The sequence below is a fragment of the Rhinopithecus roxellana genome, chromosome 14, assembly GCF_007565055.1.
Source record: "Rhinopithecus roxellana isolate Shanxi Qingling chromosome 14, ASM756505v1, whole genome shotgun sequence".
In the NCBI taxonomy this organism is placed as follows: Eukaryota; Metazoa; Chordata; class Mammalia; order Primates; family Cercopithecidae; genus Rhinopithecus; species Rhinopithecus roxellana.
This window is the reverse complement of record NC_044562.1, coordinates 106,372,727-106,385,443: the sequence shown is the minus strand read 5'-3', so window position 1 is coordinate 106,385,443 and position 12,717 is coordinate 106,372,727. Positions and strand designations below refer to the sequence as shown.

The 12,717-nt window shown below is 39.9% G+C and overlaps 2 protein-coding genes across 11 annotated transcripts in view; one reads left to right on the top strand and one right to left on the bottom strand.

Annotated features, from left to right (window-relative positions):
- Positions 1–11,835, bottom strand: part of CCDC148 (coiled-coil domain containing 148) — a 302,348-nt gene extending 290,513 nt beyond the window's left edge. For both annotated transcript variants that reach the window (XM_010353360.2, XM_010353361.2), the window contains exon 1: positions 11,496–11,835. In XM_010353360.2, the coding sequence (XP_010351662.1) occupies positions 11,496–11,520 (25 nt within the window). In that variant the 5' untranslated portion in view covers positions 11,521–11,835. The remainder of the gene's footprint in view (positions 1–11,495) is intronic.
- A 146-nt stretch (positions 11,836–11,981) lies between these two features.
- The window catches only part of PKP4 (plakophilin 4), a 228,895-nt gene continuing 228,159 nt past the window's right edge, over positions 11,982–12,717 (top strand). For all 9 annotated transcript variants that reach the window (XM_030916540.1, XM_030916537.1, XM_030916543.1 and 6 more), the window contains exon 1: positions 11,982–12,297. The gene's annotated coding sequence lies outside the window, so the exon portion shown is untranslated. The remainder of the gene's footprint in view (positions 12,298–12,717) is intronic.

Here is a 12,717-nt window from a genome sequence, read left to right as displayed (position 1 = left end):
ATGTAAAGTAGAAATAAGAAGTTCTTTCCTGATATAAACTCTTAGATACTAAAGCCCTCTGTGTTTATGCACACTAGCATAGGAACACTAGCATACTTATACAAAAAGTTCAGAAGCTTATATAGTTCACACTTTTTTTTAAGTTTAAACGTTAATAATGTTGTAAGAAATAGAGAAGTACATTACGCCTCATTTTCATAGATGTGGGAAAGAGACAATGGAAAAATAAGTGACTTTTCCAAGGCCAAACAGTAAATCATTAAATGCCTATGATTTTAAAAATCAAGTTTTCAACGGACCATAAAAATGAATTAATTCTGTGTGGGCAGATATTTTTCTTTTATCAAATTCTCTACATTATAGGAATTTCCTCGTCTTTCTTTCTATTGTGTTTTTGTTATTTATGTCCTACTTTTACATCATTTAGAAATGTCCAAAGAAGCCTACTCCTCTCAATACCACTGGAGATTTCATTGACCTTTCTCAGTTTGATCACAATAATGATCACTGTCTCTGATAATCAGTGTATCTGAGATTCAAATTCATTGGAGCTAAATAATTTAAGTGATCTTTAAGACAAAGAAAAAAGCAAAAGAACAAGATTAAAATATAGTCTTTCAAAGACTTACTTCTAGTAATTGGGGTAGACAGAAGAGAAAAAACTGAAACGACAACAAAATACACAAAAATGGCAGGGAAATAATGAACATTTTATCTAAAGATATTCTACTAAAACTTTGAGGTCTCACTCACACATCTCTCTTACTAACACTTTTGAGGATATATTTCCAAATTTACTTATTTTAAATTCTTTAAGTGTAATCGTGTTGTAAATTATATATATTATGAAGTACAAATACAGAAAATCTATGAGTACAAGAAAAAAGATATATAATGTGGACATATGTAGTATAGACAATTCGAATAAATGTTAGTGAAAGTTATGTGATGGACTGTGCTTCACTACTTGAAAATCTTGGTTTAATGGTTGGTCATAGAAGAATTCAAACTCTAAGATCAGTTCACCCCCATACTTGGCTTTAATGAATACAGTCATTAAAATAGACACTGGAAAAAATATGGAAGAAGTACAAAATAGGCTCTATGTAATCAATTACGATGCTCAAATTTCAATTCATGGGCTGGGTGCTATGGCTTACACCTATAATCCCAACACTTTGGGAGGCCAAAAGGGGAGGATCACGTGAGGCCAGAGGTTTAAGACCAGCCTGGGCAACATAGTGAGACCCCATCTCTACAAAAAAACCTAAAATGTAAAAATTAGCCAGGCATGGTGGCACACGCCTGTAGTCCCAGCTACTCAGGAGGCTGAGGCAGGACTGCTTGACCCCAGGAGTCTGAGGCTGCAGTAAACTATGGTCACACCACAGCACTCTAGCTTTCTGACAGGGCAAGACCTTGTCTCAAAAAAAAAAAAAAAAAAAAAAAAAAAAAAAAAAAAAAAATCAATTCCATCCACCAATTATGCAAAGATTGTAATTTAGTCTTTTTCTCTAGTGAATTTCTGGCTTCTCTGAGGTCAAACAGTTTTCCTCACAAAGTTTTTTTTTTTAAATGTTTAATAGCTGGGTTCTGATCCACTGAAATGCCATTAGGAATATTTTTAATCATGTTAGAAAATGTTTTCAAATTTATTGAGTCTTCATATAAGCGAGTTCTAAGATGTGCTTATGTCATTATTCAAAATTTTTTTATTTGTAATAGCTTTATTGGGGTCTAATTTACATTCCATAAAAATATACCCATTAGAACTGTATTATTTTTAATAAATGTATTATTGTGTAACCATTACCACTATCCACTTTTAGGACATTCAGTCACTTGTATTAAATCCTCCCATCCCAGTCTAAGGTAATCACTTATCTGTCTTCTATCTCTATATTTTTTCCCTTTTTGGGAGTTTCATATAAATGGTATCATACAAATGAGGCCTCTTGTCTGCCTTTTTTTCTCTTGGCATAATATTTTGGAGGTTTATCGATACTGTGCCATGTATCAGTAGTTCATTATTTTTAGGGCTGAATAGTATTCAGGTATGCCATGTTTTGTTTTGTCAATCATCGGCTCATAAATAATTAGATTATTTCCAATGTTTTGCTATTATTAACAATATTACTATCGTTCATGTAAAAGTCTCTGTGGACATACATATTTACTTCTATTGAAGTAGGACTGCTGGGTCATACAGTATAAGTTTATATTTACATATATAACTTTTTTTTTAGACTAGGCCTCTCTACATTGCTTGGACTGGCATGCAGTGGCTATTGACAGGTGCAATCCCACTACTGATCAGCACAGGAGTTTTGACCTGCTGTTTCCCACCTGAGCTGCTTCCCCTCTCCTGAGGCAACCTGGTGGTCCCTTCCTCCCAGGAGGTCACCATATTGATGCCTAACAGTACAGACACCTGATCAGCATAGTGCACTATCGCCCAGAACTCCTGAACTCCAGGGATCCTCCTGCCTCAGCCACCTGAGTAGCTAGGTCTACATGCATGCAACATTGTGTCTGGCTATGTTTATGTTTTCAAGAAGTTGCTAAATGACTCCAAAATGTGTGTATACCATTACACATTTAACAATTTATGAGAGTTGCAGTTTTTTCACATCTTTGTCATCACTGTGTATTGTCAATATTTGGCTTATATCCATTTAACTGGTAGTGTACTGGTATCATATTGTGGTTGTAATTCGCATTTCCCTAATGATTAATATGTTGAACATCTTTTCATGTGCTTACTAATCATTCATATGCCTTTTTGGTGAAATCTCTATTAAAACATTTTATTTTTAATTGAATTGCTTATCTTATTTTTGACATTTAGCATGCTTTATATATTCTAGATACAAGACCTTTATCAGATATTTGACCTAGGAATTTTTTCACAGGCTGCTATTTGTCTTTTCACTTTCTTACTTGTATCTTTTGGAGAGCAAAACTTTTCATTTTTATAAAATGTGATTTATCGATTTCTTCTTTAATGGATCACAATTTTGGTGTTGTATCTAAGAAACCTTTCCAAAAGCAAGGTTGCAGAGATTTTCTACCGTTTTCAGATATAATTTTAGCTCTTACATGTAGGTCTGTGATATATATTAATTTTTTTCTACATGGTGTGAGGTAAGAAATTAAGTTCAGTATTTTGCATATGAATATGCAATTATTCCAGTAGTATTTCTTTAAAAAAGCATCCCTTTCACTATTGCTCTGCTTTGTCATCTTTGCTGAAAACCAACTGATTGTAAATATATTAATTTCTGTACCCTCTATTTCATTGATCTAAGTGTCTATCATCATGCCAATATTACATTCTACTATTATAGCTTTATAAGTTTTGAAATTAGTATTGTAATAACTCTTAACCTTTTTTTACAAGATTGTTTTTGATATGTATTAACATTTTATTTTTATTTTTTTATTTATTGTTGAGATGGGGTCTCATTCTGTTATCCAGGCTGGAGTTCAGTGGTGTGATCACAGCTCACTGCAGCCTTGACTTCCTGGGCTCCAGCCATCCTCCCACCTCAGGCTCTTGAGGAGCTGGGACCACAGGTGTGAGCCACCATGCCTGGCTTATTTTTGTATTTTTGGTAGAGATGGGTTTTTGCCATGTTACCCAGGCTAGTCTTCAACTCCTGAGCTCAAGCAATCCACCCCCTCGGCCTCCCAAAGTGCTGGGATTACATGCTTGAGCCACTGCACCCGGCCTGTATTTCCATTTTAAAATTGACTTCTCAAGTCCTATAAAAATGCTTGCTAAGATATTGATAGAGATGACATTTAATCTATAGATCAGATTAAATAGATAGATAGGTCTTATGCTTGTTTTCTAAAATTTATTCTTAAATATTGTCTTCTTTCTCATGTTATTGTAAGTGGAACGGTTTTTTTTTTTTTTTTTTTTTTTCCGATATGGAGTCTTGCTCTGTCACCCAGGCTGGAGTGCAGTGATACAATCTTGGCTCACTGCAACCTCCGCCTCCCAGGTTCAAGCTATTCTCCAGGCTCAGCCTCCTGAGTAGCTGGGATTACAGGTGCCCACCACCACACCCGGCTAATTTTTGTATTTTTAGTAGAGACAGTGTTTTACCATGTTGGCCAGGCTGCTCTCGAACTTCTGACCTCGTGATCCATCCACTTCAGCCTCCCAAAGTGCTGGGATTACAGGCGTGAGCCACTGCGCCCAGCCACAACTGTCTTTTAAAATTCATTTTCAGATTCCTGGTTCCTAGCATATAAAAATATAACTGACTTCTATATATTGATCTTGTATTTTGTGACCTTGTTAAATTCATTTATTAGGTCCTAGTAGGATTTTTTATGTATAAGATCAAGTAATCTGTAAATAAAGATATCTTTAATTTTTCCTTTTCAATCAATATGCCTTTGATTTATTTCTCTTTCCTTGTTACACTAGCTAGAATCTCCAGTAAAATGTTGACTGAAAGAATTGAGAATGGATATCCTTATTTATTCTCCCATTCAAGTACTAATGAGCTCTGTCCCTTCTTGCTCTCCTTGGTTTCTTTTCTCTTTTTTTTTTCCGAGACAGAGTCTCACTCTGTCACCCAGGCTGGAGTGCAGTGGCAGGGTCTCGGCTCACTGCAGGCCCCACCTCCCAGGTTCAAGCAATTCTCCCTACCTCAGCCTCTTGAGTAGCTGGCACTATAGGCACCCACCACCATGCCAAGCCAATTTTTGTATTTTTAGTAGAGATGACATTTTGCCATGTTGGCCAGGCTGGTCTTGAACTCCTGACCTGAAGTGATCTGCCCACCTTGGCCTCCCAAAGTGCTGGGATTATAGACATGAGCCACCATGCCCGGCCCTCCCTACTTTCTGAGATCAGACATAAGGTATGTTCAAGGTGGCATGGCCATATACTTTATTCTCAAAAGGAAAGCATGGAGTCTTTCACCATAAACATGTTGTTATCTGTTGGTATTCATAGATGCACTTTATCACACTGACGAAGTTCCCTTCATCATACTCTTAGTCATACTGTTAGTATGCTGAGCATTTTACCATGAATCGGTGTTGGATCTTGTCAATTGCTTTTTCTGGCACATATTGTCATCTTCATTTTTTTTTTTGTATTTTAAAAATTTACTAAACTACAGAAAAATGTGGAAGTTCCTGACAAGATGATTAGTAGGTACTGTTGTCTTGCTGTGCTGATCTAACCCCAGAGATGTACAGAAAACAACAACAACAGTGGCCCAGGGATGTAAAGGGCCAGGCATCATGGCTGAAGGACAGAGTGAGGGCAGATATTTTTTGAATGATTTATTTTCTCTCTGCTACTGCTCTAATAAGCTTCTTTCTACCTCTATGAAGCAGACAAAAGAGCTCTGAAGTTAGGGAAATAATGAGGTCATATTTTCTGAGGTTTTATTTTAGAAGAACTTCAGATCTAGCGTTTTACAACAGCCCTCTACTGTGGTGATCATTTGATGACCCAGTGTTAGCACTGAGTAAAGAGCTGCTTTCCAAATGGAGATGATGGATAACTTGCCAGGTGCCCTGCATCTGTCTGACAACCTTCTTTTACTTTGAGTTTTGCACAAAGCTGCTGGCTGTATGGGATCTGTCAGTAATTAGCACACTTCCAACATAGGTCCACTTATGGTAAGTGTCACCTTCATTTTGAAGAACAGTTTTGCTACATATAGAATTCTTGATTGACAGGTTTTTTCTTTCAGCATTTTGAATATATCCTTTTACGACTCTCTAGTATCTTTTGTTTCTAATGAGAGGTCAGCTGTTAATTTTACTGTGATTCCCTTGTGTAAAATGAGTTGTTATTTTCTTGCTGCCTCAAAATTTTCTTGTTGTTTTTGTCTTTCAGCAGGCTAAGATGTATCTAGTTGTGCCTCTCTTTATGTTTATTCTACTTGGTGTTTGCTGAGTGTCTTTGATGTGTGCATTAAGATTTTAAACAGATTTGGGAAGTTTTAGGACATTGCTTCTTCAAATATTTTTTCTATACCCTTCCATCCCTCCTTTCTTTCTGGGGCTCCCAGCATAAATTGGTATACTTTGATTCTGTCCCACAAGTCCCAGAAGCTTTGTTCATTTTTCTTCAATCTTTCTTCTGTTCTTTAGGTTGGATATTTTCTATTAGTCTGTCTTCAAGTTCACTGATTCCTTGTTCTGCCATCACAAATTTGCTATGGAACCCATACAGCAGATTTTTTAATTGTTGTTATATTTTTCAACTCTAAAATTTTTAGTTTCTTTTTCATAGTTTATATTTCTCTATTTAGAGTCCATATTTGTTTAGTCATTTCATCTTTAAGTTTTAAAACATACTTATACTAGCTGTTTTGAATTAGTTGTATACTAAATCCAACAAGTGGGGCCACTTAGAGTATCTAATGGCTGATTATTTTCCTGAATTTCAGTCACACTTTCCTGTTTTTATGCAGGTCTCATAATTTTTGCTGATAATTCAGTATTTTAAATAAAATAGTGTAGCAATTTTGGATGACATCTGATTTTCCTCCTGAGAAATTTTTAAATTGCTGGAACTTAAACATCAGAATCTATTTCTCCTGCATTGTAAAACTACTGATGTCTCTAATAAATTATTTTCCAGCCTGATTCCTAAAATGTATAATAGAAATACAAGTTCCAATATTTTCTTTCCATACCAATGATGTGGCAAAATGATTCTACCCTGAAAAAGAAATTATATCACTAATTTTCTCAAAGTCCTTCTCTTATCTCCAACTTGAAAGGATGAGAACAGAGAATTGAGGAATACAGGGTTTTGATATGGGAGAGTAGGGGATAGAAACACCGCACAAAAAAAAATTATTTTGCCTAACTCAGGTTGGCAGTAATTTGATTCTAGATAGATAATTCATTTTCTATTATTTGCTTATTTAAAAAAACCTTTAGGGTGCTACTCTTCATAGTTCAACAAGTCATAATACCTGTTTTCTTTTGTTTTAAAATATTTGCATAATTTGTAAATGAAGCCTTGGATGGCAAGGAACAGGGACTCACTAAAGGCAAACAAGGAAAAGAATGGAGTAGGGATGATCACAGGAAACAAAAATCTCACAAAACAAAAAGAAAATGAAGTTTATTTAAGTATGACCTTATGAGGAGAATAGTGTAAGGAAGGAAAAACACTTTTCCTCTATCCTCCTAGGTTCAATGTCTGAGAATGAAACTGATAAAAGACAGACTGACAAGAGAAAAAACATTTAATTACATATGTACACAAAAGCTTCACAAAGAAATGTGACTCAAGGAGGCAATTAGAATTTTTGACCGATACCGTCTTAACAGAAGTGATAAAGTATGAAGAGGCTACACAAAGGAGAGGGGGTATGGGGCTTCCTGTGGAGAACAGAGTTGAGGGGGGAAAGTTATGGAAAGGTGCTAGGAAACATATAAGTAAGGGTTGTCTATTAACGTGTGTTACGTGCATAAGTGTCCTCTCCAGTAGTAAGAGTCATTTCCAAGTAGATCCTTTCCTGGTAGTAGAGAGGGAGACAACTTTACAAATAGAAAGTAATGGCCTACTTTTAGATAGAAAAGCAGAAGGGAAAGAGTTTTTCTTGCATCTGCTATTTCTCAATTGCTTTCAGCTCAAAATATTCCTTATGCCAAAATGGCACATTTTGGGGTAGGCATATTGTTGTCCCATCAATAGGAACCCAGAAAACATCAGGACCAAGACAGTGCTCTCTCTGGTTCACTTGTCCTCTCAATTTCAAACTCCCTGAGAAATAATCTGATTGGCATCATTACCAGTTAGGGGGCAATGGGTTGGCTACATGGGTCAGGTCTCCACAGGGGCTGATGCCATGCCAGGTGCATTGTTATGAGGTGTGCAGGGCTGCCTCCTTCAAGGGCTGTGGATATACGTACTAGGAAGCATGACTATTACACATACCAGATGTTTGATGCCATTCTGATTTTACGAAGTTGTTAAAATCTCATGACCCCACTGTTTTCCAAAAGACAGAACAACCTAGAAGTTTCATACACCAAAAAAAAAGTAACCCTTGTTTAACTTGCTTAGCAAAGCTGAGTTTCAAAACCTCTATTCTGCTCTATCATACTTTATCTGATTTTTCCGCATTGAACAGCTAATCCCAACTTTTCCTGATTCTCTCCCAACATCCTGATTCCAATTTTTTATTATTCAAAGTCAAGTTCTTCCAAGAACTAAACAAAGGACTACTAAATATTGGCTTTTCTTAGTGTGGGAGGTGTTTCAGTAGTTTAAGGCAGTGAGGGACACAGTCATGACCATGATGTGGATCCTATCCGTTAGGGGAAAAGGTTCACACAAAAATAACCACAACATGGGAGAGAGTATCAAGGGTCACAATACAGTAAGAAAGAACTCACCCTCTCAAGAATGGGGAAGGCCAGGAAACTTTCAGAAAGTTTTTACAGGTAATTATTAGGCAGAGTCATGGGAGGATTTACATAATATATTCAGAGGATGGGGATGGGGTGGGGCTCAGCCAATCCTGAAACCACCATAGCCACCTGAGCAGAACTATTATTAAGCCCTAGCAACCCTTCTCAGGACCCGCTTATTCCACCACTCTCTTTCCCTCCTTTGCCACCCACCTCTGTTTTAACATTCCTCTTTAAAAAGAAAACCCCAAAATTATCAGTATTGGTGTACTTTTTGAAGGTTTTATCTTTACCTCCCCTACTCCTACATAGACACCCAGATACGACAAGAGACTCAGTGTTCCTGCTTCCTCCTATTCCTTGCTGCCTCTGCTATGCTTCTTAGGGGATTTACCACTAATTTTTATGGGATAATATGAAAATAATAAACATTGGAAAGTTACAAAGTTTTCATAACCTTAAAAGTTTCAGGTTGACTTCTTTCTGAGCTGGTAATTGAAAAGTTGTTTGAATTTCTGCTGTTTACTTTTGTTCTTGAGGGTGGAGTCACCAAACCTCTTAATATTCTAACCTTGCCCTGGGCCCCAGTGTCAGCCTGAGCACAGGCCCTCTTCCCACTCCTACTTCCCAACACTTTTTCCAAGGTGGCCAGGCTAGCAGTTTAAATCATCTTCTTCTCAAGCTGGTCATTTGCATTTCTGTGGATCCTCAGGCTAGGTGACAATGGTTTCATTTCTTCACTGGAAATCTGGAATTGGGCCATTGCAACTTGGAGGCAAAGGACATTTTTGTAGGAGAGAACTTAATTGGCAAAATAAGCTAGGATTTTGAGGAGAAAGCACAATCTTCAAAATTATTTCTGTTGTATTCAAGGGTCAAAACATTGGCAACAAAGCAGAAACCTCAAGAAATTCCCTTCAGACAGTTTCTTGGTGAAAAGAAAGGCCAGTAGATACAGATGGTGGTAGAGTAGAAAGAAGGTGGTTTTACCAAAAGCCAGATATTCGGAAGACTTAGGAAAAATCTTTGGAGAAGAGGGTGTAACACATCATGTAAGAGATAAATTATAATCAATAGAGCAAAATCCTGGTAGAGAGAAGATGGCTTATGTTTAGGAGCATAAGTGGAGTATGAGCTTTGAAGAGAAATGAGGACACCCCTTCTCAGCCATGACTGAAGGAGGTACAGATGTGTGAAAACTAGGACTGGGTTTTAGGAAAGTTAAGTTGAGGAACCTCATGGTGGATCCTTCAGTAGAGTACGAAGCAAGATCATTTGCAGAAGTGGAGGAAAACCACGTAAAGTGGGGGCTTGAGGAAAGCAGACATAAGACAGGTTTGGAAGTGGCCTGGATAATGTTCCTGGATAAGTTCCAGATACTCATCCTCCTGATGAGGAAAGGAATTGAGAATCAGTGAAGACACAGCCAAGTCTGAATAGCATGAACTTTTAGTGGAATGAAGTGATTCTTTCACCCTATCTAGCAATGCTTAGTAGCGCAGGAGCAAGTTCAAAAGAAACCTTTCAACTAAATACAAAAATAAAATAATTAATGTTGAGTGGCAGCTATTTCAGAGGACATTATTCATGGTGGATTTTAGAAACATTTTAATTATGACAAACACGAAATCTACAATATCAAAATAGTCATCAGAGAAAAACACACACACACAAAGATTATTGGAGTAATAATAAGCTTTTTTCTTCTTTCTATGCTAGCCTAAGACAAGAGAAAAGGAAAGACCCATTTTTTCTTTCCATTAGACACATCTTCCATTCATTCGATGTTATTGAAATTTTTTTTAAAAAAAGCAAAATCATTAGTATTTTTCATTGAACATGTGTCTTATATAACAATTTGTCGTTTACTTTTTCTATTCTATAAATAAAAACACATACTAAAAAGCCAGAAGAAGTTAAAAACAGCCTATTTCCATGATGGCCAGCCATGGCACAGCACTTCCTGGCCCTTGCAGATCCCTTCTCAATTCTGAAAATATTTAGGGGGAACATTCACATGTTCACCTTTTTTTTACTACAAACGTGGAGAGGTTTTTTTTTTTTTTTTCCAATCAAGGCACCATATTAACATTTCTTAGGTTACATCTTTGTAATCTTCAAATATAGTAAGATAAAAACCGGTAGCAAAGCGTATCACCCAACTTAAAATTCAGAATACTGAGACATATGCAGCTTGCACACACATTAATCTGTTTCTCTCAACAAAATATTTGTAATTTCCAAAATCCTATCAGCTTTTTCACACAATATGGTCCCTCCAATTTGAGGGGCAGTAACGTAAACATAGTCTCCTTACTAAAGAGATTAGTCTAAAAAAAGTAAAATCATCAAAAGAAGAATGTAAGAATATCAGTGGCTATAAGCTAGAGCAATATCATGTTTTAAAGCCTAATATGTTCATGAAATCTACTTTAAGAAGGTGATATCTAAATATAAAATGTATTGACAAAACAATTAGTATTGACAAACTAGCACAAAATGCTTTTAAATGAAAGTAGAAGACATTACTAAAGCTCAAGATTTTTGTGTGTACTGATTTCATGCCTCAGGTTATTTCCATATCAAATTTAAAGAGATATTGGAAAATAGAAAACAAAATCCATCAACTGTAATCCATTTCCCTTACTCTTTTGTGAAATCATCAGAAGGCGTTAAGGACCGTTTCTATTTCCTCTATCTTTATCAAGCCTGTAACTTCTCAAGCGAAAGAACATGCACCTGTCAAGCTCATCGTGCAGGATGTACACACAGATGTGTTTAATAAATATCTGCCCACAGGGAGATTAGAGGTTTGCTTTGAGAATCAGGGAACAGGCTAGCTCATGTGTTGACGCTTTGGCATCTATCATACAATCCGCCACCTTGTTCCCGTACCAAAATAACCTCAAAGGAAATCCTCTTTGAGTCTTCTTTGAGAAGGGTTATAAGTTTGAAGACCCAAAACGTTGAGGCAAGATCCACCTCAGGGAAGGGGGAGTGGCTGGGGAGAACAGCGTAAGTAGGATTTAGGTGGCTCAGTGACGTCAGGAGGAAGCAGCGATGGAAGGGAAGGGGTGCAGACTCACCTGGAGAAGCAGAAGCTGCACACATATCAAAGGTCAAAGGGCATAGCCTCAGGGACTCCCCAAACGCAGGAAAAGTGAAACGACCATTCCTGGGCTCTCACCGTCAGGGGTACGCCTAAGGGCTCAGCTGTTCCTACCTTTGATGCCAGGGACAAACCCTACCAGGCACAGTTGGGGTTGGCAGTAGGGCAAAGGAAAACCTGCCCCAGATTTCAGAGCCAGCGCTGGGGAATCTCCCTGTCCTCTCCACCACCCCCTCCCGCGCCGGAGACCTGAGACACCTTCATCCTCACACCCACCTTCTCCAGGCCCTCTGGCGCTGAACAGCATCGGTCTCTATGGCGACCTGAAACCGCAGCTCCCATTGGCCCGTTCAATATGAGGGCCGGGCCAATGGGGAGGGCCAGCCCTCTCCTTCCCGCCAATGGGGTGGCGGGAGCTGGCCCGGGGACGGCGGCGTGCTGACGTTCCCGGGAGCCCGGGGCTGGCCGGGCGGGAGGGCTGGCGGCGGGGCGGGCGGCGGCGGCCTCTGGGCAGTAGAGGGGGCTCCGAGGCTGAGTCCGCGTCGACGCCGGCCGCGGAGGCGGCACCATGGGCAAGGGGTAGAGGGGCAAGTTGGCCACCGCCGCCGCCGGGGGTGGTGGGAGAGCCGCTCCGGGGGAGGGGGCGGGTGGGGGAGGGAGGGGCGGGCAGCCGCGCGGCCGCGGCACTTTTTTAATTTTTTCGGGTGCCGCAGCGGCGACCCCTCGGCGCCGATGTCCCTGATCCCTGGAGCGACGACGGCCGCAGCCTAAGCTGGAAAGTAAGTGTGTGGGCTCGCGGGAGGGCGCAGAGACTCCTGCCCACGAGACCCTCGGCCCTCGCCCCAAACACGCGCCGGGGTCGGGACCTGCGCACCGGGGGCTGGGGGCCTCCCTCCCGCTGCCCCGTCCCCAGCGCCTGGCGGCCGCCGCGGCTTTCCTGCCCCGCCTCGTGTTCCTGCCCGCACTCGCCTGCTGCTCCCCTCCCCCCGGCAGGCGCACAAGTTTCACCCTCCATTTGCTTTTCCCGGCGATTCCTCTCCCTCGTCTCCCGTACGCGCCGCGCACGACCTCTGCCTACGCTGGGCTGTGCGGATCAGGAGCCCCCAGCCCCGAACTTGAGCGCCGCACTGAACCTTGCTGGACGCCCTCGCGGCTGCTTCTCCGCTGCCTGCCGCCCCGCGCCCCCCTGGGCCCCCGAC